This window comes from Babylonia areolata, chromosome 23 (assembly GCF_041734735.1).
Source record: "Babylonia areolata isolate BAREFJ2019XMU chromosome 23, ASM4173473v1, whole genome shotgun sequence".
In the NCBI taxonomy this organism is placed as follows: Eukaryota; Metazoa; Mollusca; class Gastropoda; order Neogastropoda; family Buccinidae; genus Babylonia; species Babylonia areolata.
In genome coordinates this window covers 18,725,426-18,752,925 of record NC_134898.1, presented here as the reverse complement: position 1 = coordinate 18,752,925, position 27,500 = coordinate 18,725,426, and the positions used below count along the sequence as shown (strand labels likewise).

The 27,500-nt window shown below is 45.1% G+C and overlaps 1 protein-coding gene across 6 annotated transcripts in view; it reads right to left on the bottom strand.

Annotated features, from left to right (window-relative positions):
• LOC143297570 (uncharacterized) overlaps nucleotides 1–27,500 on the bottom strand; it is a 363,335-nt gene that overhangs the window by 59,476 nt on the left and 276,359 nt on the right. For all 6 annotated transcript variants that reach the window (XM_076609950.1, XM_076609952.1, XM_076609951.1 and 3 more), the window contains 6 exons: nucleotides 8,136–8,239; nucleotides 7,349–7,454; nucleotides 6,815–6,879; nucleotides 5,279–5,479; nucleotides 4,500–4,575; nucleotides 1,450–1,527 (listed from right to left, as the gene is read on the bottom strand). In XM_076609950.1, the coding sequence (XP_076466065.1) occupies nucleotides 1,450–1,527; nucleotides 4,500–4,575; nucleotides 5,279–5,479; nucleotides 6,815–6,879; nucleotides 7,349–7,454; nucleotides 8,136–8,239 (630 nt within the window). The remainder of the gene's footprint in view (nucleotides 1–1,449; nucleotides 1,528–4,499; nucleotides 4,576–5,278; nucleotides 5,480–6,814; nucleotides 6,880–7,348; nucleotides 7,455–8,135; nucleotides 8,240–27,500) is intronic.

Below are 27,500 nucleotides of genomic sequence, written 5' to 3'. Positions count from 1 at the left end.
TACACTTGGTGTCGGTTGGCTCAGAACTGTTTTCTGTTGTTGTTTTTTTTCTCTGTGGTGCTCATGGGCAGCGAGTAATCCGTGTGAGGCGTGGCATGGGGTGGTTTTGAGTTTTGTCCACACATGCCGTTCCTTCCCACATTCCGGGCGCTCAGCACTGGCTGAACCCGTGTTTTGGACGGGTACAGGAAATGACAGTGCGGTGGTGTCATAAAAACCTCATCGCTCTCTCTCTCTCTCTCTCTAAAACCACACACAGTACATACTCGCATGTACTCTCTCTCTCTAACCATACACACACATACACACACACACACACTCTCTCTCTCTCTCTCTCGCTCGCGCGCGCGCGTCTATGATTCTCTGAATGAGCTGAATGTAAATGAGTATCAATGCGATGTGTTCCATTCCCCTAAAGCACACACACACACACACACACACACACAACACACACACACAGACCAAAACATGGGGACTTTGTGTTGAACGTAGACATCCAAGTCAGGTTACAAGTAAGGCCGATTTCATGTTAACCCACTCAGTACGGCCAGTCCTCTCTTCTCCTCTACACAGGCCCCTCGGATGTCCAGTGGGTGTCTGAATGACCCAACCTTTAGCTTCCGTCGTCAGAATTGTGGTATTCTTTGTCAACATTCACCTCTTCAGTGTAAGAGCCTTCCGCTTGCAATATTTTGATGATGGTAATTGGGGTGAAACGTTGTTAACGTCGTCTCTTTCGCCGTTCGTATGGAGAGAGTTAAGACAGTCAGTGATCCATTCCACAGTTTACCAACAGAATAAAGACGAGTTCTCGGGCGAGGGGTAAAAACGGGTTTCTTGCTGCGGATACTATTTCCGGGAATTTCTTACAAAAGTTAGGACGTTCCTAATTTCTTTGTAATTATGTACATTAAAATATCTTTATAGATAGGTAGACGAAAAGGCAGGCAGATAAACACACACACACACAGAAAGACGGACAGCCAGATAGACAAACGGACACACACACACACACACACACACACACACACACACACACACACACACAAACACACACACAAAAAGACATTTATCCACAAGAAAAACAAACCCACAAAAAACACCTACATAGATGTGCATGCCGACAGACAGACGGACAGACAGATATATAGACAGATAGACAGAGACAGACAGAAACAGACAGACAGACAGACAGACATAGAAAGATAGATAGATAGATAGACAGACAGATAGATAGATAGACACAGAGTAGTGTAGACAGATACAAAGAGACAGAAAGACAGACAGACAGACAGATAAATAGATACATACATACATGCATAAAAATAGACGACCCGACCGACAAAGTCACACACACACACACACACAACACACACACACACACACACACACACAAAACACACACACACGACAGACAGACAGACAGACTGACAAAGTGTACAAACTGACCGGGATGCTGAACTGCGTCAGACAGGCGTGTAGTACATCCTTGGCGTGCTGTGTGTTCCCCACCGTCACCTCGCAGCTCTGCACAGCACAGCATCACGCCCAGATCTACACACCGGTGCTCACTGTGTGCTCACTGACAGTCAAAGCCAGTTTTATCAATAATATATATTACCATCTCAAGAGGAATTACCGTATGATCGTGTATACAAACGATACAAACGTCATAATTATGTGCACTACCGAAAAAAGGTCATGCACATGTTTAAGCATTCAAAGAGATCACATAACATAATGTTGACAGTAAGAACATCTGACACATATCGAAAAACACTTGATAATAACAATAATAATAATAATAAAGAAATAATAATAATAACAATAATAATAGTAGTAGTAGCAGTAGTAGTAGTAATAGTAACAAATAATAATAATAACAAATAATAATAATAATTATAACAACAACAACAACAAAATAAAATAAAAACAACAATAATAATAATGATTAATAATAATAATAATAATAATAGTAGTAGTAGTAGCAGTAGCAGTAGTAATAGTAACAAATAATAATAATAATTATAACAACAACAACAACAAAATAAAATAAAAACAACAATAATAATAATGATTAATAATAATAATAATAATAATAATAATAAATAATAAGGAAGCGCTCTTCTGCAGCATTGTTCCCTCACAGAATAGCTCACGGCGATTCCCAAACTACGTTACACAATAAAGAAACAACAATAACCAAGAAGATTCCAATAGCAATCAGTCACTCACGGCAGCTTCACAGATCACCATGTTTCAAAAGAGAAGTAACAATCATCAAGAAAAAAAAAAAGAAAAAAAAAAAGAAACAACCACGAAAGAAACAAATTAATCACCAATCTCGCATCATGAACAGCGCGTGCGCACACACGCACACACACTCACACACACTCACACACACACATGGGTCATTCACTCAGATGAGACGATAAACTGAGATCCCACGTGCAGCATGCATTTACCGCACGTAAAAGCACCCACGGCAACAAAAATGTTGTCCCTGATAAGGTTGTGTCGAAAAAAAACAAAAAAACACGTTGATAGGAAAACAAATACAGCTGAAGGCAGAAGCCAAAATGTAAAAGGGGTGGCGCTGCGCTGTGGCGACACACCCTCCAAGGGAGAGCAGCCCGGATTTCACAGAGAGAAATCTGTTGTGATAATGCAATGAAGCACAATGCAATACAACAGCACAATACAATAATTAATAAATAAAAAAAATTAAAAAACCCACAAAAAAAAACAAAAACAACAACAACAAACAAACAAACAACAGATAATCAACAGACAAACAAACAAACAAAACAAACACCGAAAGACTTGGAATGCCGCACGAAATTCGCTCTCAGCTCATAAGGATGTGAGTTGTGTCCCCTCGACTAATCGAGGATCGTTTTCTCCAAGCATGTCAAGGAGAGATGATTATGTGCTGAGGTATCGTTCAGCTTTGTTTGCGCCACCATAATTAAAAGGATGTACATAACTGCTCGACCTATCCATTCATCTGTCTGTCTGTCTGTGTTTGTGTCTGTGTGTGTGTGTGTCTCTCTCTCAGTCAACACACATGCCACACATGCACGCATGCATGTACGCGTACCCCCCTCCCCCCCCCCACACACACACGTACGCGGGCATGCACACACACACACACACACACACACACACGGAAGGGGTCGTGAAAGGTTGTGGCGACACCTTCTCTCCAGGATCAGCAACCTGAACTGTACACAGAGGAAATGTGGCAAGAAAGAAAGAAAAAAAAAAGCTGAGAAAAAGAAACACGGCACAGCACAGCACAGCACAGCACAGCACAGCTCAATGAAATGTTTACCACAGACAACATGACAACACTGTATGAAAGTAAGCGCTCTCCACCGCTGTCTCACCGATGAGTTCGAAGTCAATGCTTTCAAAAACTCAACCAGCTGAAGTCAGCAGATGTCTAGACAGAATTCACCCGCCCACTGCACGTCAACGCATTCCGTTTAAAAAAAAAAAAATCAGTTTCAAGGCGTTGTTGAAACGTGCTGACTGACTCTATAAACGCTACAAGTACAACACATCTGCGTTAAAATAAGAATAAATAAACCCAGCAAAACTGGCAATCCCAATGCACTGGCCAGACCACAAGAGCCTTGCAAATAGAGGCAAGGGATCACTTTCAAGTCACCTGATTTCCAAAGGTCAGTTCCTGTATCAATTGTTTTCCAAACGTACTGCCTGCCGCACGCATTGTTTCCAGACAACAACTGTGTGCTAATGAGAAATTCGATTCGACCAACCTAGCATTCAAGTTATACGAATCCACAAGCACAGATACATGTCTAGACATGGACGGACAGACAGACAGACAGACAGACGGCCAAACAGACAGACAGACACACAGACAGACACAGACAGACAGTCAGCCAGCCAAACACACACACACACACACACACACACACACATCTATCTGGAGACGGAGAAAACCAGCTCAGGAGAGATATCACATTAGAATCGGTCGACACCCCCCTTAGGTGGTATAATGGCCGACAGGAATAGCCATCTCTCCGCAGTTCAGTTTGTTTTACTGTCAAAGTGGATTTGTCTTCCCTGTTCTCCATAATTTTGACCAGGAACAACTCTTTTCTCAACCCTGTGATGTTATTATACGTGCTCTGAATCCATGCTGCATGCAGGACTTCGATTCATTATCTCATCCAAAAGACTAGGACCAAGATCACCACCACTCAAGGTCTAGTGGAGAGGGAGGGGGAGGGGGGTGGAGAGAAAAAAATCTCAGGCCTTATAAAGAACTAGAACCCGAGGGCACTCGTTTTCTAGACTCTCTAGTCTCCTAGGCCACCGCTCCACGTGGGGCACGACAAAACCTGTGCCACAAACTACGAGATTAGTTTCCCTGAGGGGGCAAAGCCAGGGGAGTGAATGGAGATGTGCCGTGAGAGGATGCCGTCAGTGGAGACAGGAGAAGCAGGGAGGGCTGAAGGAAGCCTCACCTTGTTCTGATCCTTCAGGGCCACCTTCAGGCTCATCTCCTTGGGCTCCACCTGCTCCTTCTTCTCCTGCACCAGTCTGGGGGCAACAGATACACAACGTGACAGCTTGGTGAACACACACACACACACACTCTCTCTCTCTCTCTGTCTCTCTCTCTGTGACTGTACCGACAATCTTCAGCAGTGGTATCAATACGAAATAAGTTTCAATCAAAATTTGTTATATTGGGACTTTCTGCTTCTGTCTGCCTATCCCCCCACCCCCTACCCAACTCTCTCTCTCTCTCTCTCTCTCTCTCAATCAATCAATCAATCAATCTATCTATCTATCTGTTTCTGAATGTCCGCCTGTCTTTCCTCCACGGTCTAGCCAGTCTCATTCTCTCTGTCTCCATACTTAAACGAAAAATGTCGTCCGAATGCCAAGCCTTGCCAACTGATCGTACTAAAAGAATTACAGCCAAGGCTGGCGAAATTTGTTCATGAATGTTTATTTTCATAATAATTATGCTCATGTTTACGTTTCATTCTGTCTTATAAACCTTACGGTTTTATGAAAATAAAATATTCTATTCTATTTTTTTTCTACTCTCCCTCCCTTTCCCCTTACCCCAACACACACACACACACACACACACACACACACACACACACACACACACACATCCATCCAATCACCCACACACACACCCCTACCCCCCGTCCTCCTCCCCCCCCCCACACACACATCTAACACACATGTATGAAAACAGCACCAGGACAGAAGACCAGCCACTCACTCATTCAGCTTGGCCCACCACCTGTCGCGGGTGGGGGGGTCCCGGAAGGTGGCCACAAAGTTGGTGGTGGGCCAGCCGATGACGAAGGAGGTGTCCAGGGTCCGGGTCAGCTCCGTCACCTCGTCCACGTCCTGGGGGCCGCTGCTGACCCACATCTCGCTCAGCCTGACCCGCGTCTTCAGCTTGTACGTGTCCGCGTTCCTGGCCACACAGTGCACTGCATGAACACTGCCCTCACAGGTATCACATGCATGAATACTGCCCTCACATTTATCACATGCATGAATGCTGCCCTCACATTTATCACATGCATGAATACTGCCCTAACATTTATCACATGTATGAATACTGCCCTAACATTTATCACATGCATGAATACTGCCCTAACATTTATCACATGTATGAATACTGCCCTCGCATTTATCACATGCATGAATACTGCCCTAACATTTATCACATGTATGAATACTGCCCTCGCATTTATCACATGTATGAATACTGCCCTCACATTTATCACATGCATGAATACTGCCCTCACATTTATCACATGCATGAATACTGCCCTCGCATTCATCACATGTATGAATACTGCCCTCGCATTCATCACATGCACGAATACTGCCCTCACATTTTTCACATGCATGAATACTGCCCTCACAGTTATCACATGCATGAATACTGCCCTCACATTTATCACATGCATGAATACTGCCCTCACATTTATCACATGCATGAATACTGCCCTCACATTTATCACATGTATGAATACTGCCCTCACATTTATCACATGCAGGAACACTGCCCTCACAGTTATCATATGCATGAACACTGCCCTCACAGTTATCACATGCATGAATACTGCCCTCACAGTTATCACATGCATGAATACTGCCCTCACAGTTATCATATGCATGAATACTGCCCTCACATTTATCACATGTATGAATACTGCCCTCACATTTATCACATGCATGAATACTGCCCTCACATTTATCACATGCATGAATACTGCCCTCACATTTATCACATGTATGAATACTGCACTCACATTTATCACATGCATGAATACTGCCCTCACATTTATCACATGTATGAATACTCCCCTCACAGTTATCACATGCATGAATACTGCCCTCACATTTATCACATGCATGAATACTGCCCTCACATTTATCACATGCCTGCTGGTTCAGAGGCTTGGTAAGGGTCACGTATGTACAGTATCATTTAAGTGTTCAAATGCATGTGTTTACATGCCCGTTTCTACAGTATACAGTGCAACTGGGCATGTTTTATATGTCCGTTTCTACATTACACAGCGCGATTGAGCATATTTTACATGTCCGTTTCTACATTATACAGCGCAATTGGGCATGTTTTTACATGGAAAGGGTCTATACAGATTGAAGTAAGTTACCCTACAACCATTTTTGCAACAAAACCTACTTCCATCACCATCAACTATCATGGATGATTATAAAATGAAATAATTTTTACAGTAGGTGAACACACGGAACAGTGTAGTGGAATACTGACTTCTGTTTGGCCACCAACAGAAGGTCGTTCAGCAGAAACAGATAGCGGTCCTGAGTCTGCATCGCCTGCACACATCAACATGAAGCATCAACATCAAACGTCAAGCACCAAAAATCAGAATCAACATCAAACATCAACATCAACACCCAACAGCAACACCAACATAAGACATCAAACATTGATACAATATATCAACTTCAAACATGTGACATCAAAGTTAACATCAACGCAAACATCAACAGGGGATTAAAATAGGAGGAGGGGGGTAAAAGACAAATGAAAGAAGAGGGGGAAGCGACCCTAGGAGAGACTGGAGGGAGATGGGTAAAGTGAGAGACAGACAGACAGACAGACAGACACACTGGGACACAGTCATCGTCATCGTCATCGGTCTCGTAACCCCGAGTGGGGTTGTGGAGGCACCACTGATGACTCTCTCTGACTTGTCTCCCGTCAACTGTCTCGGTCGTGGGTTGCTCTCTGCGATTCGGTGAACGACAGGACATAGACAGACAGACAAACAGACAGACCCACCCTGGCCAGCTCCACGGGGTCCTCCAGGAGGTACAGCCTGGAGGGGTCAGCTGCCTGCCTGATGGAGGACAGGCTGTCGTCCTTCCGCCCCATCGTGCCTTGCGGCCTGGGAACCAACCAATCAGCTGTCAGTGCCGCGGTTCTTTTTTTTCCACCAATCATGGATCAGTTATAGTGGCCTTTTAATTTCCAATCACAAAAAGTTTCTTTGTGTGTGTGTGTGTATGTGTGTGTGTGTGTGTGTGTGTGTGTGTGTGTGTGTGTGTGTGTGTGTGTGTGTGTGTGTGTGTGTTTTCTTTTTTCACAATGTACGAAAACAGCTCTAAACAATACAGATTACACATCACATCAGATCAGAATGAGGCGTGAAAAAAGAAGACACGTGACATACATACACTGTTTATCGCTACTGGCAGAAACGTCATCGCAGGGAGAATTAAGTCAATTCCTTGTTCTATTTTGTTGCATGTATTGTTAACTTATTGTGACAGCATGTGTATGTTTTATCTATATTCCTTGTTAAATAAATTGACACTTAACTTTGATTCTGATTCTGATTCATACAACACACACACACACACACACACACACACCACTCCCTCTCCCACGACCCTCCTACACCCCTCCCCCTTTCCGCCTCCCCAACAAACAACAACAACAACAACAACAGCAACAAACAACAAACCCATGCACAATTCTTAGTCTGTGTGCCTGTATAATGACGGAACGTGAAGTGTTCAATTCGCTGAGTGAGGAGTGCCGACACCAGAGGCAGCAGCAGACTCACCACAACACCGAGCTGGAGCGGGAGCGGCCACCGCTGATGGAGCGAAAGACCACAGCACTTGGTGCCGACTTTCTCCGTAAAGACAGCGCCTTGGCCTTGTTGGTCTGCCCACACACAGCAAACGCACACCAGATTAGACTTCGACAACAAATTAAAAGAAGCAATTGTCGATTTGAGAATTATCTGATACTGATAAAATCGATCCTGCTCACAAACAAGCTCTTTGCACACTAAGAATAAGCGCGCATGATTTAGATATTGAACGAGGAATATGTGCAAACATTCCAAGAGAAGAGAGATTATGTAGCGCACGCACACACACACACACACACACACACACACACACACACACGCGCGCGTCAAGGTAGGGTTTCATTATTCACTATATCGTAGCGTATCACGCATCATCCAGTGCACACCCTTCTGCTTGTGTTACGGTGTCCAGTTTTGAATCTTGGGATTCCGTGTCAAGAGTTCCCTTTAGCCCCCCGTGGGTTAATATTTCCCGTGTAACTGGCCACCAAAGGCCGTGTCTGGTATATTTTCCACTTACAGGTTTCATGAAAACTACCTCTACTTTTTAATACAAACTTCTAGGTTTTCCCTTCAGTTTCTTTCGCATGCTGACTTTTGAGATTCATAGTCTTAATAAAAGTGAATTTCCTGCTAAACTATCAGGATTATATCTTTGCTTGAGTGAGAAATGCTGCTCTCTGTCACCCCTTTATACAATTAAATGGCGACACTCATCACAGCATTTTTTTTTTTTAATTTCGTGAATATGTGATCACAAACACAATCGTAGCCTGGAAAAGCCGCTTTCATCAATAAAAAAAAATAATAAAAAGATAAATAAATAAAAACAATAATGATTTCCAAGAATGATCATGCACAATCCAATACACAATAGGCGACTGGAAAAGCCGCTCATATCACCAGCCTTATTTAAAATCACTACTACTACTAGTACTATTACTACCACTCTTCCTACTACTTCTACCACTACTACAACTAGATAATCTTCCAGTAAGAGACAGTCGGCGACAAGAAAAGATGCTCTGTTTGTTTGTTTGCGGTTGTTGCTTTTTTTGTTGTTGTTGTTGTTGTTTTTTGGGGGGGGTGTTTGTTTTTTTTGGGTTTTTTTCGGAGGAGGGGGGGGGGGGGGGCGTTGGGTGTGTGTGTGTGTGGGGGGGGGGGGGGGGGGGGGGGGGGGGGGGGGTCGTGTGTGTAACTGAATAATCTCCGCGAATATCTAACGAAGCCAACATATTCCACAACACAATCTGAATCAAGCCAACCCTGTTTAGTTATCGCAAACATGTCGACAGTGACACCACGATAAACTAACTCTCTCTCTCCCTCTCTCTCTGTGTTTGTGTTTGTGTGTGTGTGTGTGTGTGTGTGTGTGTGTGTGTGTGTGTGTGCCCATGTGGATACAGGAAACCAGGAAAGTAAACAAAGACTAATCTCCTGTCCACATCACACACGGCAGATGACTTGGCGTAACTGTGTCCACAGGTGATCAGTGTTTGGTATGTCACCTGTCTGTATGTTCGTCACCCGTCTGTATATCTGCCCGTCCTACATTTGATGTTTGCATACAATCATTATGTTCACAAGTTGGGCGAGTTGTTTGTTCAACAAAAGTTGTACTCCTCAATACCCCAGTAGGAGTTAAAGGTTGATCAGACTTGAAATGTGTCACCCGTGTCTGTCATCTGAATGTCTCTTTATCACTGGCACAGGTGTGTCTGTCACCTGTCTGTATATCAATGTCTCTTGTCTGTGACTACCACCTGTCTGAAAGTCTGTCACCTGTCTGTATGTCTGTCACCTGTCTGTATATCCATGTCTCTTGTCTGTGACTACCACCTGTCTGTATGTCTGTCACCTGTCTGTATATCTATGTCTCTTGTCTGTGACTACCACCTGTCTGTATGTGTGTCACCTGTCTGTATATCTATGTCTCTTGTTTGTGACTACCACCTGTCTGAAAGTCTGTCACCTGTCTGTATGTCTGTCACCTGTCTGTATATCAATGTCTCTTGTCTGTGACTACCACCTGTCTGAAAGTCTGTCACCTGTCTGTATGTCTGTCACCTGTCTGTATATCTATGTCTCTTGTCTGTGACTATCACCTGTCTGCATGTCTGTCACCTGTCTCTGTGTCTGTCACCCGTCTGCATGTTGGTTACCTGTCTGTCTGTCACCCGTCTGCATGTTGGTTACCTGTCTGTCTGTCACCCGTCTGCATGTTGGTTACCTGTCTGTCTGTCACCCGTCTGCATGTTGGTTACCTGTCTGTCTGTCACCCGTCTGCATGTTGGTTACCTGTCTGTGTCTGTCACCCGTCTGCATGTTGGTTACCTGTCTGTGTCTGTCACCCGTCTGCATGTTGGTCACCTGTCTGTGTCTGTCACCTGTCTGTGACTCTATCACCTGTCTGTATGTCTATCACCTGTCTGAATGTCTGTCACCTGTCTGTGTCTGTCACCTGTCTGTGTCTGTCACCTGTCTGTGTCTGTCACCTGTCTGAATGTCTGTCTTCCGTCTGTGTCTGTCACCTGTCTGTATGTGTCACCTGTCTGTGACTACCACCTGTCTGTATGTCTGTCACCTGTCTGTGTCTGTCATCTGTCTGTGGCTACCACCTGTCTGTATGTCTGTCACCTGTCTGTGTCTGTCATCTGTCTGTGACTACCACCTGTCTGTGACTACCACCTGTCTGTGTGTCTGTCACCTGTCTGTATGTCTGTCACCTGTCTGTGTTTGTCACCTGTCTGTGACTATCACCTGTCTGCATGTCTGTCACCTGTCTGTATGTCTGTCACCTGTCTGTGACTACCACCTGTCTGTATGTCTGTCACCTGTCTGTGACTACCACCTGTCTGTATGTCTGTCACTTGTCTGAATGTCTGTCACCTGTCTGTGACTACCACCTGTCTGTATGTCTGTCACCTGTCTGTAAGTCTGTCACCTGTCTGTATGTCTGTCACCTGTCTGTATGTCTGTCACCTGTGTGAATGTCTGTCTTCCGTCTGTCTCTGTCACCTGTCTGAATGTCTGTCACCTGTCTGAATGTCTGTCACCTGTCTGAATGTCTGTCACCTGTCTGTATGTCTGTCACCTGTCTGTGTCTGTCACCCGCTGTAGGTTGGTTACCTGTCTGTATGTCTGTCACCTGTCTGTGACTACCACCTGTCTGTATGTCTGTCACCTGTCTGTATGTCTGTCACCTGTCTGTGACTACCACCTGTCTGTATGTCTGTCACCTGTCTGAATGTCTGTCACCTGTCTGTATGTCTGTCACCTGTCTGAATGTCTGTCTTCCGTGTGTGTCTGTCACCTGTCTGTATGTCTGTCACCTGTCTGTGACTACCACCTGTCTGTATGTCTGTCACCTGTCTGTGACTACCACCTGTCTGTATGTCTGTCACCTGTCTGAATGTCTGTCACCTGTCTGTATGTCTGTCACCTGTCTGTGACTACCACCTGTCTGTATGTCTGTCACCTGTCTGTATGTCTGTCACCTGTCTGAATGTCTGTCACCTGTCTGTATGTCTGTCACCTGTCTGAATGTCTGTCACCTGTCTGTATGTCTGTCACCTGTCTGTATGTCTGTCACCTGTCTGAATGTCTGTCACCTGTCTGTATGTCTGTCACCTGTCTGTATGTCTGTCACCTGTCTGTATGTCTGTCACCTGTCTGTATGTCTGTCACCTGTGTGAATGTCTGTCACCTGTCTGAATGTCTGTCACCTGTCTGTATGTCTGTCTTCTGTCTGTGTCTGTCACCTCTCTGTATGTCTGTCACAATCAGCACCAAACTGGTGGAAAAAAATGGGCATCCCATCCGTATGTCAGTGTCCAAACACACACACACACACACACACACACACACACACACACACACACAGGTCAACGGGGTCAAGGAGACAGAATGGACAGGGACGGAGGGAACGCCCCACTGCACTCAACTCCCCCCCCCTCCCCCCCGCCACACACACACACACATACACTCCCCCTCCCCCCCGCCACACACACACACACACACACACACACACACATACACTCCCCCTCCCCCCGCCCCCTCCCTTCCCCCACCCTCCTATCCTTCCTCCAAGACATGCCTCGCTGCACAGCTGAGAGGTAGGAAGCCCTGCTTCTCCCTCCCTCCTCCCCGCAACCCCCTCCCTCCCCCCTCCCCCTCCCCTGCACTGTACGGGCTCCGCTCTTTACTTACCTGTCCCGTTCCTTTCCACCCTCAGTTCAGTGACCCCGGACAAAACTTATTTTCAACTCAAATCTACAATGCTCCATCCATCCATGCACTTCTACGTTTAATTTGCTCATGTAGTCAAGTCACCGAATTTACTCTTAAAGTTAATAACATGACCATTTACTTACATTTATACGAGGCACTAAAGATACCAGTAACTGTTAGTTTGGTGAATATTGTTGAATAATACTGCGTCAGCCTTTTCTTCGTCTTCTTCTTCTTCTTTTTCCGATTTGTGATGTGGAGGTGTTGTTGCATGGTTTATTTTCTTTGTTTTCTTACTGTGCCACCTCTTTCAGTAAAGCGGCTTTGACCTTCATCTTGAATACAGATCATTGTCCTTGTTAATGCCCCCCCCCCCCCCTCTTCCCACGTCCCCCACCCTTCCCCCTTCTCCTTCTCGCTTTCCTCCTCCGCTTTCTCCTCTTCCTCTGTACACCTTGAGCTGTTCTTGCACGCCGATTACTGGGGTGTGATAGGTTTTGTGGCCGTATCCCCCACAAGAACGCGTTGATTTGAGGCTTGATTTCAAGGAATCTCGCTACCCCCCCTCTCTCTCTCTCTCTCTCCTCCTCCTCCTTTCTCACTCTGTCTCACAACTTGTTATACTGTCAGTGTGTTCACCACCTACAGAAACAGAGACAGAAAGATACAGAGAGAGAAACAGAGAGAGAAGAGAGGGAGAGGGAGAGAGAGAGGGGGGGAGAGACAGAGAGAGAGAAACAGAGAGAGAGGCAGGCAGGCAGACAGAGATAGACACACAGATGGAGACATGAAGACAGAGAGAAACGTAGACAGACAGAGAAGAGAGAGAAAGAGACAGACATACAGACAGAGAGAGAGACAGAGACAGACAGAGAGAGAGACGTCTACCAACCTCAAGTAACGAGTCATCAGAAGAAGCACACATCTTCATAGTTCTCTATCACGACGAGAAAACTCCACGACAGATGGTAAGATGCAGAAAACACACACACATCCCATTGCCAATGTCTTTCCTCACCAGAAAGCGATGAGTTAGGAATTTCTCCCCTTCCCTATCTCAATATCACACACACGTCATATTAATGCCTCGTGTTTCGAACCTTCAATCACATAAATCTATGAAGAGAGATTAACTCACTCGGTACGGCCAGTCCTCTCTTCTCCTCTACACAGACCCCTCGGATGTCCAGTGGGTGTCTGAATGACCCAACCTTTAGCTTCCGTCGTCAGAATTGTGGTATTCTTTGTCAACATTCACCTCTTCAGTATAAGAGCCTTCCACTTGCAATATTTTGATGATGGTAATTGGGGTGAAACGCTGTTAACGTCGTCTCTTTCGCCGTTCGTATGGAGAGAGTTAACTCGAAAATCCAATGTTCATCATCCGGCACACTTGAGATGTGCAGAGACGTTGGGAAATGGCAATCCCGATACTTGGCGTCGCTGGAATATTTTGAAATGAACTCGTTATTCTGTAACTGCTTGCGAAACAGAGAGCCCAACTTTTTTTTTCCTTTTATTTTTTTTACTTTCTTCTTTTTCGTAACACCTTGACTGCTGAACGTTGATGGAAATGACATCAGCGAGGCACCAGTTTTCACTGCATTTCCTACTGTTTCCAGTACATAGAAATGATGTGTTTCATACTGCTGCTGAAAAGCAATACAATGGCAACAAGAAAAAGTGCATATATAATGATTGGCGCGACTAATATCCTGGCCTACAAGCTCTTAAGAGTCTTAGTGAGGCTACACCCTCTCTCTGACCACCATACTTGTCACCACACAGCCTCTCTCTGACCACCATACTTGTCACCACACAGCCTCTCTCTGACCACCATACTTGTCACCACACAGCCTCTCTCTGGCCACCATACTTGTCACCACACAGCCTCTCTCTGACCACCATACTTGTCACCACACAGCCTCTCTCTGACCACCATACTTGTCACCACACAGCCTCTCTCTGACCACCATACTTGTCACCACACAGCCTCTCTCTGACCACCATACTTGTCACCACACAGCCTTTCTTTGACCACCATACTTGTCACCACACAGCCTCTCTCTGACCACCATACTTGTCACCACACAGCCTTTCTTTGACCACCATACTTGTCACCACACAGCCTTTCTTTGACCACCATACTTGTCACCACACAGCCTCTCTCTGACCACCATACTTGTCACCACACAGCCTTTCTCTGACCACCATACTTGTCACCACACAGCCTCTCTCTGACCACCATACTTGTCACCACAGAGCCTCTCTCTGACCACCATACTTGTCACCACACAGCCTCTCTCTGACCACCATACTTGTCACCACACAGCCTCTCTCTGACCACCATACTTGTCACCACAGAGCCTCTCTTTGACCACCATACTTGTCACCACACAGCCGCTCTCTCTGACCACCATACTTGTCACCACACAGCCTTTCTTTGACCACCAAACTTGTCAACATGCAGCGGTCAACGGGTTAAATGAATTCACATACTTTTTCGTTTTCAATTACAAAATGTTCTCCAGGTCTGTGTTAGTGTCCTTTTCTTTTCTGTGAACTCAATGTCTCCACACACAGGTGTTGGCATCCTTTGTTCTTCAAGGTTTTCACATCATGTTCATGATGCTTCAGGCCTACAGGCTTTAACTGAATTCACACCGTCTCTGACGTTGTTCCTTTTTTCATGGAAATCTGAAATCCACACACTTTTCCCCATACTTTTCGTAACTAGTTAACGACGTCTTTGTTTATTGTTGTTCTTTTTAAAATAGCCTTTTAATTCATTTTTTAAAGATCAAGATGAAAAACGCATCCAATAGATCTTGTAAAACAAGAAAAGAACAATGAAAGAACAAGTGGCACACATTATTATTAATTACTCTCATCGTAGAAGTGATTCTTGATTTCTATCTTTTTTCAGGAATGTTCACATTTTGCTTTTACACTATTTTTCCTCCAGGCACATTCTTGGTATATCTTTTCCATGCAGGTACATAATTTCCTGTTTGTTTTTTTGTCAATGAATCTCTAAATATATGCTCAGTCTCAAAAATATGTTTGGGCCAGACATATTTCACACTTACTGTTGATGTGTCTTGCTCCACATTGATCTCAAACAGTTTTTATCCACGCCCCTTTTACTCTGGTTGCACTATGTTCAGACAGGTCATGTTTATTTCACTTCATGCACTATGTTCAGACAGGTCATGTTTATTTCACTTCATGCACTATGTTCAGACAGGTCATGTCTATTTCACTTCATGCACTATGTTCAGACAGGTCATGTTTACTTCACTTCATGCACTATGTTCAGACAGGTCATGTTTACTTCACTTCATGCACTATGTTCAGACAGGTCATGTTTATTTCACTTCATGCACTATGTTCAGACAGGTTATGTTTACTTCACTTCATGCACTATGTTCAGACAGGTCATGTTTACTTCACTTCATGCACTATGTTCAGACAGGTCATGTTTACTTCACTTCATGCACTATGTTCAGACAGGTCATGTTTACTTCACTTCATGCACTATGTTCAGACAGGTTGTGTTTACCTCACTTCCCTTTTCTCTATCCGATTTTTTTTATACTTCTGTTCACACCTGTTATTTCTACCGCTGTTCTGAAATTATTTTTTCTACTGAAACAATCCTTTTTTTGCTTCAGGTACATAATCACACTCTTTCTCTCCGTTCTCTCTTCCGGGTAAATATATTTCGTTCAAACAGTTTGTGACCTACTTTCTTCTCACTCTCCAAGTGTTTTTTTCCCCCCACTCTCCAGGTTTAATATTCACACACGGATTAACACCATTCCGTACTCCACACTTGATAATAAATTTTAAAAAAAAGGACCTGTGGTTTGAAACACACCGAACAGGCCTTATCGGAACGGTACTTGACACAAAACAAACGTTATGCCTTAATGTAGTAAGACTCGAGTCAAACGACCTATTGGCTAGACGCCCTCAATCAATAAGAGCAACTTGTTCAAAGCTCGGGTCTCGGTTCGAGCCCTAGGTTAAACCATTTCAACGCCGGCCTTTTAAATCCAGTACCTCCCCTCCCTCCTTGCAGACCGAGCTAGAGAAAAAAAAACAAGGAGCCACTTTCACCTGCCAGCACTTCACTACAGTCCAGCTTGCACTGCTGACTGACCCAGCTCAAGTAACCAATCTGTTACGAGCCACCGACCGCCCTGAATCAGTACCGCATGACCGACTCAGAAAAAGGAACAGGAAAAACAGTACAGCCTGCGCTCTCTCTCTCTCTCTCTCTTTGTTTTTCTTTGTCTTCTCCCTGTCTCTCTGGCTGTTAAACTTTCTCTTCATATGTTTGTCCGTCTCTCTCTCTGTCTCTCTCAACTACCAGACAGAGATGGCTAAAGAAGGAGTATAACGATAGAGAAGGAGGGGAAGATGAAGAGGGGGTGTGGGGGGGGAGGCATTGAGAGAAGTGGGATAGGGAAGGGTGGGGAATGTATGGCCGTGGGAGGGGATGGGGGGGTGGGGGGTGGGGGGGGGGCGTGTCCCCAAAATACACATACGTACATGTTGAGCAAGACAAGGGCTGGAAGATGTATCTTTGAACGTGGGTCACAGGCCACCCCTCATCCCAGTTCTGCCCGTGGGCATTTCTTACAATGGACAGGCATTCGGCACTTATGGCAAAGCTGAAAGTACCCCCCACCCTCTGCTTTCTCCTTAAGGAAACGAAATAAGAAACCGACTAACTATGAAGTATAATAATTTTGAAAGCTTCGTCGGTGCTTAACAGAAGAGGTAGGGGTTTCTTAACCGCCTCCCCCCACCCCACACACACACATACACACACATGCAAATACCCACCCATCTACCACCAGCACCAGCACCATCCTCCACACACACAAACGCACACACACAAATACCTACCCATCCACACCCATACCCTACTCCCAAAACACTCCCGAACAAAACCAAAAACAAAAGTTCCTGGGTAAAATCTGACGGTTGGTCTACAGCTGAGGAGCGACACAACATCATACAAGCAGTCAGTTCAGTGTCGAGCGAGCGAAGGAAGTGTCACGGGGGGGGGCAGACGACAGGGCCACGTGACACAGCGCCAGGACAGCACGTGAAGCGGAAGAAGTAGGGAAGCATGTGTGAGGAGGGGAGGTCACTCCGAAAAGACCCTTTCAAATTATGTATATATCCCCGCCCCCACACCCCCCTACTCCCCCTCCACCCCAGTCTCACCTTGCAACACCCCACAGACATTTTGGGGCCAATAGATCTGGACACACACACACACACACACACACACCTGACGTCTATTAAACGCAAGCCTATGCGGCTATCTGTCGGTCGGTCGAACTGTGATACGAATGCGGAAATAGAGAAAGATGGAGGATTGGGACAAGGAGTATAATCATGTGGGAAATGTAGAGGGGAGGGAGGGGAGGGGGAGCGGCGTAACTGTCGTGAAGGATAAAGAGAATTAGGGGCGGGAGGGAGGGGGGAGAGAATGAGGAAAAAAACAAGTTGAAAGAGGAAGAGGAAAAAAAAGACTGCCAATGAGAGAGAGAGAGAGAGAGAGAGAGAGATTCAGATTCAGATGGTTTACTCAATAACGCCTTAGACCCATAATATTTGCAAGGGGCGAGAGAGAGAATGAGAAAGCAAGCGACAGAGAGAGAGAGAAGAGAGACAGACAGATAGAGACAGAGAGAGACAGAGAGAGAGAGAGAAGAGACAATATTTATCTATGCAAGTGTGCGCCTACGTGCGTAACTTATGCAATTCCCAATCTCTATTTTTTTCCTTTTCTTTTTTGTCTTGAGCAATAACCAGCAATACCCCATCCCCCTCCACCCTACCCGAACTATCCCCACCCACCTATACCACTATCACCACCGCCAACCACAACCACAACCACCTACCCGGGTACCCAAAAACCAGGACCAGCCAAGCCAGCCGAACCGGGCCAAGATTCACTTCAAATCACGAGTGTGCGGAAAAGCGGACAACAGGATTCGGACACGCCGCACGGATGAGCGAACATTGGTGTCCAACCGACCGGACACTGAGGGACTGGGCTTGTGGGCAGTGCAGGAGTGACCACCACCACCACCACCACCACCACTTCCACCAACACCTCAACTTACACAACGTATCGAAGAAAGACATGCGTCTTTAATGCCTTCCCAAAGTTGAATATTGATTAAGTAGTGTGAATTCGAGAAAGACATAATGTAATGCATTAATTCCTAAACAAAAACAAACAAACAAACATAAAACGGAAAAAAGTCTACTGAAATAACTAAAAAGAAAGACGTAGGTTGTAAACCAAGACTCACTTTTGATAAGAAGTGTCCAACGTTTCAAAGTGTATGTTTATCTTCAGGGATTGTGAGGTTGGAATGACAGAGGGGGTCAAGTTTAAACACAGTCTATATGCTCAATGTCTCCACATCTGCGTGACGTCCAGTTTGTTTCGTTCACATTTCGGGTCTGTGCATTCACTTGTTTGCTGGGTGGGTGCCCTCGTCCCTAAGTCAGAAGCACTTTTCTTAAAATAGCACCAGCACTTCACACTTATTTAGTAGCAAGTACTTCTCAAGGCGAAACAAAATGACTTGAAAGGGAAAACAGTACAGGCATTGCGACATACATACATGCATACATACATACACGCACGCGCTCTTTTAAAGCAAAACAAATAAATAAGAAACGACACCGATGGTGTACTTCTCCAGTCTTTTCAACTTGACCCCAGTACTTAGAGCACACTGATACTTCAGCAAGGAAAAAGAACAATGAACTGTGTACACCGCTATCACCTCTATCACGTCTATGTATCCCACACCGTTCTGACTCCTTGACGAGTATGTTCTTCAGTGAAGGGCTGTCTGCTCATTGAGGTACACCTGAGGTTACAAGTCAGGATCTCAATTACTATTCTTTACCAACCGAGCTTCATCCTCCAGGGATTGTTTGACTTTTTGTTCAGCAAAATCAATGACAACTATCGAAAATTACACACACACAAAACAACAACACACAGCAATTACTTCACTTTCATGCCAAAATGATCTCATTTCACCAAAGTTCATCATCAACAAATAACCATTTTACAACGTGAAAGGGCAGTGGAGAGGATGAAAAAGGCCCCTTGGAACGCCAGAACAGTCAGGACTTCACCCATCGTTAGGCAGCCAGAAGTTTTTGAAAGGACTGTGCCCTCTTTCTGACAGCCAGGGTTCACCCCGCAGAACCCCAGACAGACCTCCCACCAGGACAGACAGCCAGGGTTCACCCCTCAGAACCCCAGACAGACCTCCCACCAGGACAGACAGCCAGGGTTCACCCCTCAGAACCCCAGACAGACTTCCCACCAGGACAGACAGCCAGGGTTCACCCCTCAGAACCCCAGACAGACAGACAGCCAGGGTTCACCCCTCAGAACCCCAGACAGACCTCCCACCAGGACAGACAGCCAGGGTTCACCCCTCAGAACCCCAGACGGACAGACAGCCAGGGTTCACCCCTCAGAACCCCAGACAGACCTCCCACCAGGACAGACAGCCAGGGTTCACCCCTCAGAACCCCAGACAGACCTCCCACCAGGACAGACAGCCAGGGCTCACCCCTCAGAACCCCAGACAGACGGACCTCCCACCAGGACAGACAGCCAGGGCTCACCTCTCTGAAGGACGCAACCTTCACCGAACCAAATCCCAAGCCCTGAACAACCTCGCTATGAGGGCATCAACCAGCAGGTTGTTCCACTGAACTCCTCGCAAACATAACGATGCTACTGTTGCCATTTATCTAAACATCAACAACCGTTTGTGAATAACATCTAAAAAAAAAAAAAGTACGATGACGTGAGATACAACACCCCTTAGAAAACCTACGCAACACCCCCAACCCCGGCCTCCTCTTTAGTCAAAAAAAAACTCCAGAAACTTCAGACATTCTCAAAACTGCACCACTTGCTTTCTGACATGCAGTCTCCATCGGTGTTTTAACCCCTTGACCTCTGCGAAGGGCTGTCACTTCACTGAGACAAGACGTGTCATAACGTCCGTCACCAACCTCTGTTTGGATTTTCTCCTCTTCAAATCAGATCAAACTATGGTGCTTAAAGCCTCGTCAACTACCAAGCCATCTCATGGCTATCGCCACGTTAGCATCAAGGGTAACAACATAAAAAATAAAAAGTCACTACTTCAAGATTTTCACAAACAAAAAAGTTTAAGAACCTTCCAGTTTCAAACATTTTGTCCACATGGGACTGCATTAACTTTTGTTCAGCAAAATGAATGTTACCTTTGTAAACCAAAGTGCACAAAACACTTATAGCTGCCCTTCAAGTCCGCGCCACACTGATTTCAGTTCACTCAGGTTTAGCAGTTACTAGGTAAAACATTCACACGGCTCCTTCATCATCATTGTTCGTGGGATGACTGACTGCAGATAAAACTTCACTTCCAACCATTTCCGAACGACATGATTGTGTTTTTGTCTTCAGAATTCGTGGCTGATTTACTGGCTTCCAAGTTAACATTACATCAAACAACTGCGTGTCTCTGAAACCCAGCTGCACATACAGGCTTTATTCGTAGGTTAGGTGTCCGCTCGTTTATTATCTTTTCTTTACAGTGGCTATGGTATGGAGTATGTTATGGATCTGTCTGAACGCTTTCACACATCCTTGAACCTGAAACTGAATTTATTGAAACAACTCAGCTGTTTTTTTAGAATCCTCGATCCGGATGTGGAGTTGAAACTGATCACTGATTTCACACGTGTCCAGATGTGTTGTAGCAGCAGCAGCAGCAACAGCAACAGCAGTAGTAGTTGCAGTTATAGCAATAGAAATAACAGTAGTAGTAGTAGTAGTAGTAGTAGTAGCAGCAGTAGTAGTAGTAGTAGTTGTACTAGACTTTGCAGGAGTGACGGTGACAGCACTGTGAGATGATGGAAAAAAAGAGCGACAAAATCCGATGATGAGGAGTATGTTGCCTTGTAGTACGGTGTGAGGAGGCGGAGTGAGTGTGACACAGCAGCCATTTATCATCAACCACTGACACACTGTCAGACAGCTGATTCGTCACGTCACACTGCACACAGCGGCAGTTGGGGGGAGGGGGATGAGGGGGGGATGAGGGGGGGGGGAGGCGTTGGGCTGTGGAGGAGAGGGAGGGAGGAGTCTGGCAACACGGACTAAAAAAAAAAAAACGAATATAGATCTGTATTTTTACAGGTTCGCGGGACGGCAGGGAGAGGGAAAGGGGGGGGGGGGTTATTATGTACGTGTTGTTTCGCTAAACAGTTACTATACAAATATGGATGGAGCGAATCCCCCTGTTGCTGGCGCAAAAAACAACAACAAACAAACAAACAACAACAACAAAAAACACCAAAACGAAGTGTATTGTGCATGCATCACTCTGCGTGTGACTCGTGTGTGTGTGTGAATTTGTGTATGTGTGTGTGTGCGCGCGCGCGCAGGCGCGAGGGGGAGGGTATGGATACAGTATCCACACACACACACACAGACACACACACGCGGGCGCCCGCCCCCCCCCCCCCCCCCCCCCCTCACCCTCCTCTGTCCCTTCTACATGATCGATTCCTCGACCATGAGGGGGGACTGATGGGGAGCTGTGGGAGAGGCTGCGGGATAGGGGGTAGGACTGTGATGGATCAGTTTCCTAACATTCTCTGTGTGTGTGTGTGTGTGTGTGTGTGTGTGTGTGTCCTGTCCTTCTTACCTACGACACATCTTGCAGATGTGTGTCCATTCAAGTCAAGGTGATCTTTATTTATAGAAGGCTCAGGAGTTACGTTACACGTTTTTGTTTTTTTTTCTGCCTGAAAATATAGAATTCTTTACAGACAAAAAGACAGAGACAGAGAGGGGGGTGGGGGTGGGGGTGAGAGATAGAGACAGACAGACATACAGACAGACAGAGACAGAAAGAGGAAGAAAATAAAACAGACACAGAGATAAACTGATAGAGTGAGAGCAGACAACAGCAACAACGTCATCATCAACAACAACAAAATGTTAGCAAAAGAAATACGCACAAAAGTAAGCATCTCTGAATGTATCCAAAAAAAACACAACGCTTGCAACAGTTAACGCATACACAAACCATTCAAACCCCCCAACTGCTGCTCATACGCTCGATTGTAAAGGGCTGTCGCCTCACCGAGATAAGACATAGCTTACAGGTCAGGATGTCAGTCAAAGCTTTGTACCTGAACTTCTTCCCTTCCTCGGACTACATTACTTTTGTTCAGCTAAATCATTGACACTCTTAATGAATTATAGACAAAAAGTAGTGACAGCCTTTCCAACACATGCCAAACTGATCACATCTCGCCAAGGATCACCATTGCTGCAGTTACGTGGTTTACTCCCGAGAGAAGAACAGTGTCTATAAACAGTATAAAATAACCAATGCGTACAATCGATGACAATCGATGACGTATACTGAGCGTCGTGTTAAAGCGTGTCCCGGAATAAAGAACAGAGATCGACCAGTTGATCGAATTAGGGGGGGCAAATGAATTGGCCTACAATTGCAGTGTCTTGTCAACACCGGCGCGCGCGCGCGTTGTACTGTGTTCTGTTGTGTTGTGTGCGTGCGTGAATCACAGAGAGAGAGACAGAGTCAGAGAGAAAGAGACAGAAAGAGACAGACAGACAGAGACAGAATTGGAATGGTTTATTCACAATCAGGCCACAGCCCCTAGTGAAGGGGGTATACGTAAACATAATACAACTCAGCGAAAACACATAAACAAATAAGTATTAATATAGACAACAAACCGTGCATTGTATCCGTGTAAATATATAGACAACAAAAAATACATTATAACTGTTTTATGAAGTAACAATTTCTCTTAATTTGAATGCCTTATATAAGAATACCGAAAAATTATGTACGTCATTGATATTGCTTGACGACATTAACAAATTCAACTTGAACAGAGAGGGATGCTTGTAGTAATTAGGTTTTATAAACATTTGACGTACATGTTTTAGTGCTGGGCAGCAAAGAACAAAGTGCATCTCGTTTTCTTGGGCTTCATGACATAAAGGACAGACTAAATCATTTGCACAAAAACTTCTGTATCTAATGTGATGCACTGTCAATTCTGACATGCCTAGTCTAAATCTCGTCGTTACACGTTTCAGATGCCTGTCTATATCTAACAGCAGATAAGGTTTCAAATCAGGTATATTACAGAATGTTCTATACATATCAAATCTATCACTAGTACAAATGTGACTATACCATGTTTGCCATCTACAATCAATAAGCCTTTGGCGAAAAACAGATATAAAGCCATTAACGCTACCAACACCCTGTTCCATCCACACAAAGCCAAATCCATATTCGAAGAGACAAAGACGAACCTTCATAAGCCAGTTACTTTTCCCCTTTCTATCTAAATCATGTAATATCTTATAGGCTTTATACGGTATTCTATTATCCCCCATTTGCAACAGTTTAAGCCAATATCGAATACAATTTACAGCAGAGTTTACATATATTGGGTAGCGATTTGTTTCAGACAGATACAGAGAAACACAGAGACAGACAGAGAGACAGCGACAGAGAGAGAGAGAGAGAGAGAGAGAGAGACAGAGACAGAGACAGAGAGACAGAGAGAAAGAGAGTGGAGGCGAAGGAGATAAGAGATAGTCCTCGTTGTGTCTGGACTAATAATTATAGTCGCGTATATGGAGGTAAACATTTGTGTGTGTGCGCGCACGCACATGTCACTCTTGTCTACACACACACACACACACACACACACACACACACATATATATATATATATATATATATATATATATATATATATATATCGTATATTCTGTAGACGAGAGAGTGAGGAAAGACCACAAACAAAAGCGATCTGGGAAAGGGAGAGGTTGCGAAGAAACAGGAAATAAGAAAACAGAAGCAAGACAAACTCATCTTTATCCACGAACATGCAACCACCTAAGACAATCAGAAACAACAACATCATCACCAACAGCAAAACAACAACAACAACAGCTGCAGATGATGGAGCAGATGAAGACGCACCTGACTGTCTCACCCTTCCTTGTTCCAGGCACACACGCTCACTCACACACACACCACTGGCACAAGCCTGCAAACATGCCCCGAGCATATACATTACTATACTACGAGGAGAGAACAAAACCTACGACACTAAAAGTGGGAGGGGAGGGTTAGGGGGGTAGGGCTGGGGAAGGGGGAAAGACTGGTGTGTGTGTGGGGGGGGGGGCGTGGGGGGATGGGGGGGCTGAATGGAAGGGGAAGCCTTGTAGCGACGGACAGGGAGGCTCTATGAAGGTATATATCTATATATAACATGTATGTACATACAGAACACTACGCGGAGAGTCCTGTCTCGGTGTGACGGCCTCAAACTAACCCCGACCCCCTCCACCCTGCCGGATTTTACCCCGGGTCTTTCTGGGATAGCCTCCAATGACCCTGGGTCAAAGTGATCCCTGGGCGTGATTTCAAGTTATCCCAGAGCGACCACAGTATCCATCACGAAAAGGCTGGGATGGTTTCGGGGGGGTAGGGCAAAATCAAACTACGGGGGTTCAGTTCTGATTAGCCGATGGTTATCCCCGGGATCTTTCCAGGCTAGGCTGGTCTATGTGGGCCTAATCCGTGTTTAGTCTAAACATATTTAATGTGGGTCTAGTCTATATGGTCTTAGTATGGGCTAGAATATATATTTACTTAATGCTGGCCAATCAGAACTGACCCCAGGGTCAAAACCAAGGGGGGGGGGGGGTACCAATACGCTGCTACACCGGCCCACGCGAGTCCAACCGGCTCATTCATAAGTATACTGCACTACTCACATACCTTTAACGTCCTGGCTCGCCGTTAGGCTCAGTGGTTGTCTTTGTAGAACTACAGGCGCTTGGATATTGTGCAAATGAATATGTATTTGTAAAATCGCTCACAGCTCGGTTTACCATCGAGGATGGGTATCAATCAATCAATCAATCAACAATGGAATTCGAGGCGCTGTGTTTTCTCCTTCTGTCGGAATGTCTGTCTTTCTATCCGAATTTCAGTCTGTATGTCTGTCTGTCTGTCTGTATGTGCATACATACGTATGCTGAACGCATTCTTTGTGCACCTATTCATGTTCAGACATAATGGTGGTGTGCTCATGTACGCGTTCACACACACGCGCACACACACACACACACACACAAACACTCTCTCTCTCTCTCTCTCTCTCACAAGCCATCAAAACATGTTTTATCGGCAGTTTATATATATGCTGTGCAATTTAATGACAGATCATTTTGATGATCAAAAGATCATTTAACGACACACTCCATTCCTTACACTAAATATGAAAAAAAGATGACTGCACTGATCTACTGATGAATAAAGACTGTTTGACAATCGTTAAGCGCGTCGCTTCTGATTATTGTTCACTGTTTATTGCTGTTTAAATCATAACCAGATTTTATGCAGGCCTGTATCTCCATGTAAACTTTCGGAGCAAAACAATTGTAGCTTTAAAACACGTCTCTCTAAGTGGGGTTTTTGCTCTCCAATGTTGGCAACTGCACCTCACTTCTGTCCGGATCACCACACCTTTTGATGACTGCACCTCACTTCTGTCCGGATCACCACAACTTTTGATGACTGCACCTCACTTCTGTCCGGATCACCACAACTTTTGATGACTGCACCTCACTTCTGTCCGGATCACCACAACTTTTAATGACTGCACCTCACTTCTGTCCGGATCACCACAACTTTTGATGACTGCACCTCACTTCTGTCCGGATCACCACAACTTTTAATGACTGCACCTCACTTCTGTCCGGATCACCACAACTTTTAATGACTGCACCTCACTTCTGTCCGGATCACCACAACTTTTGATGACTGCATCTCACTTCTGTCCGGATCACCACAACTTTTGATGACTGCACCTCACTTCTGTCCGGATCACCACAACTTTTGATGACTGCACCTCACTTCTGTCCGGATCACCACAACTTTAATGACTGCACCTCACTTCTGTCCGGATCACCACAACTTTTGATGACTGCACCTCACTTCTGTCCGGATCACCACAACTTTTAATGACTGCACCTCACTTCTGTCCGGATCACCGCAACTTTTAATGACTGCACCTCACTTCTGTCCGGATCACCACAACTTTTAATGACTGCACCTCACTTCTGGTATGTGTGGTGCCCTAGAACGACTCCACCCTCAAATCAACTCCATGGGAATTTTTTTCCGGGATAGGCCTGAAATGACTGCAGCATGGACTTAGCCTTGTCCTGAAATAACTCCCCATCCTTTTATTTTAAAAAAAAGAGTAAAATCAATAAGAAAGGATAACTCAGTATATTTCTGGGGGAAAAAAATTTATGGAGTTAGTGTGGGGCAACCCAAACACACCATAGTCTTTGTCCCTGAAACACTCCATAGTCAGTTGGTTTGGCATGCTATCTTTCTGACTACGACAGTCGTTCTGGGGCACTGACAAGTTAACTTTTCATAACGCGAGTGGAGTAAATTATGGAATAATCCTCCCCCCCCTCCCCTAACTAAAAAAAAACCAAAAAAAAAACAACCCCAAAACAAGAAAAAGTAAATAAATAAAATTGAAGGGGGAGTCCTTTGGGGTCATTAACGCTGGCCATGGAGGGTTGGGTTTTTTTGTTTTTTTTGTTGTTGTTTTTTTTCTCTCTCTCTTCTCGTTTGTTTTGTTTTTTAAGGGACATGTTACGGAGTCATTCTAGTTCTATCCTAGAATGACCCCCCCACCCGACTCCCCTTTGAAAAACGCTTCTTTTTTGTGTGGTGTGGTGGTGGTGGTGGTGGGGGGGGGGGGGGTTGTTTGCTTGTTTTGTGTGTCACTGCACAGCCGTTGGATGCAGATGCCTTGTCAATGCTACGATACTCGATTTTCAAAATGCGCTTTTGTGCAAAGATTTCCCAGTGGCAGAAGGGGGTGGAGCAAGACTGGGGTAGGAAGTGAAGTAAAAAATTATAATTTAAAAACTGACCCGAAGGAAGTCCACGG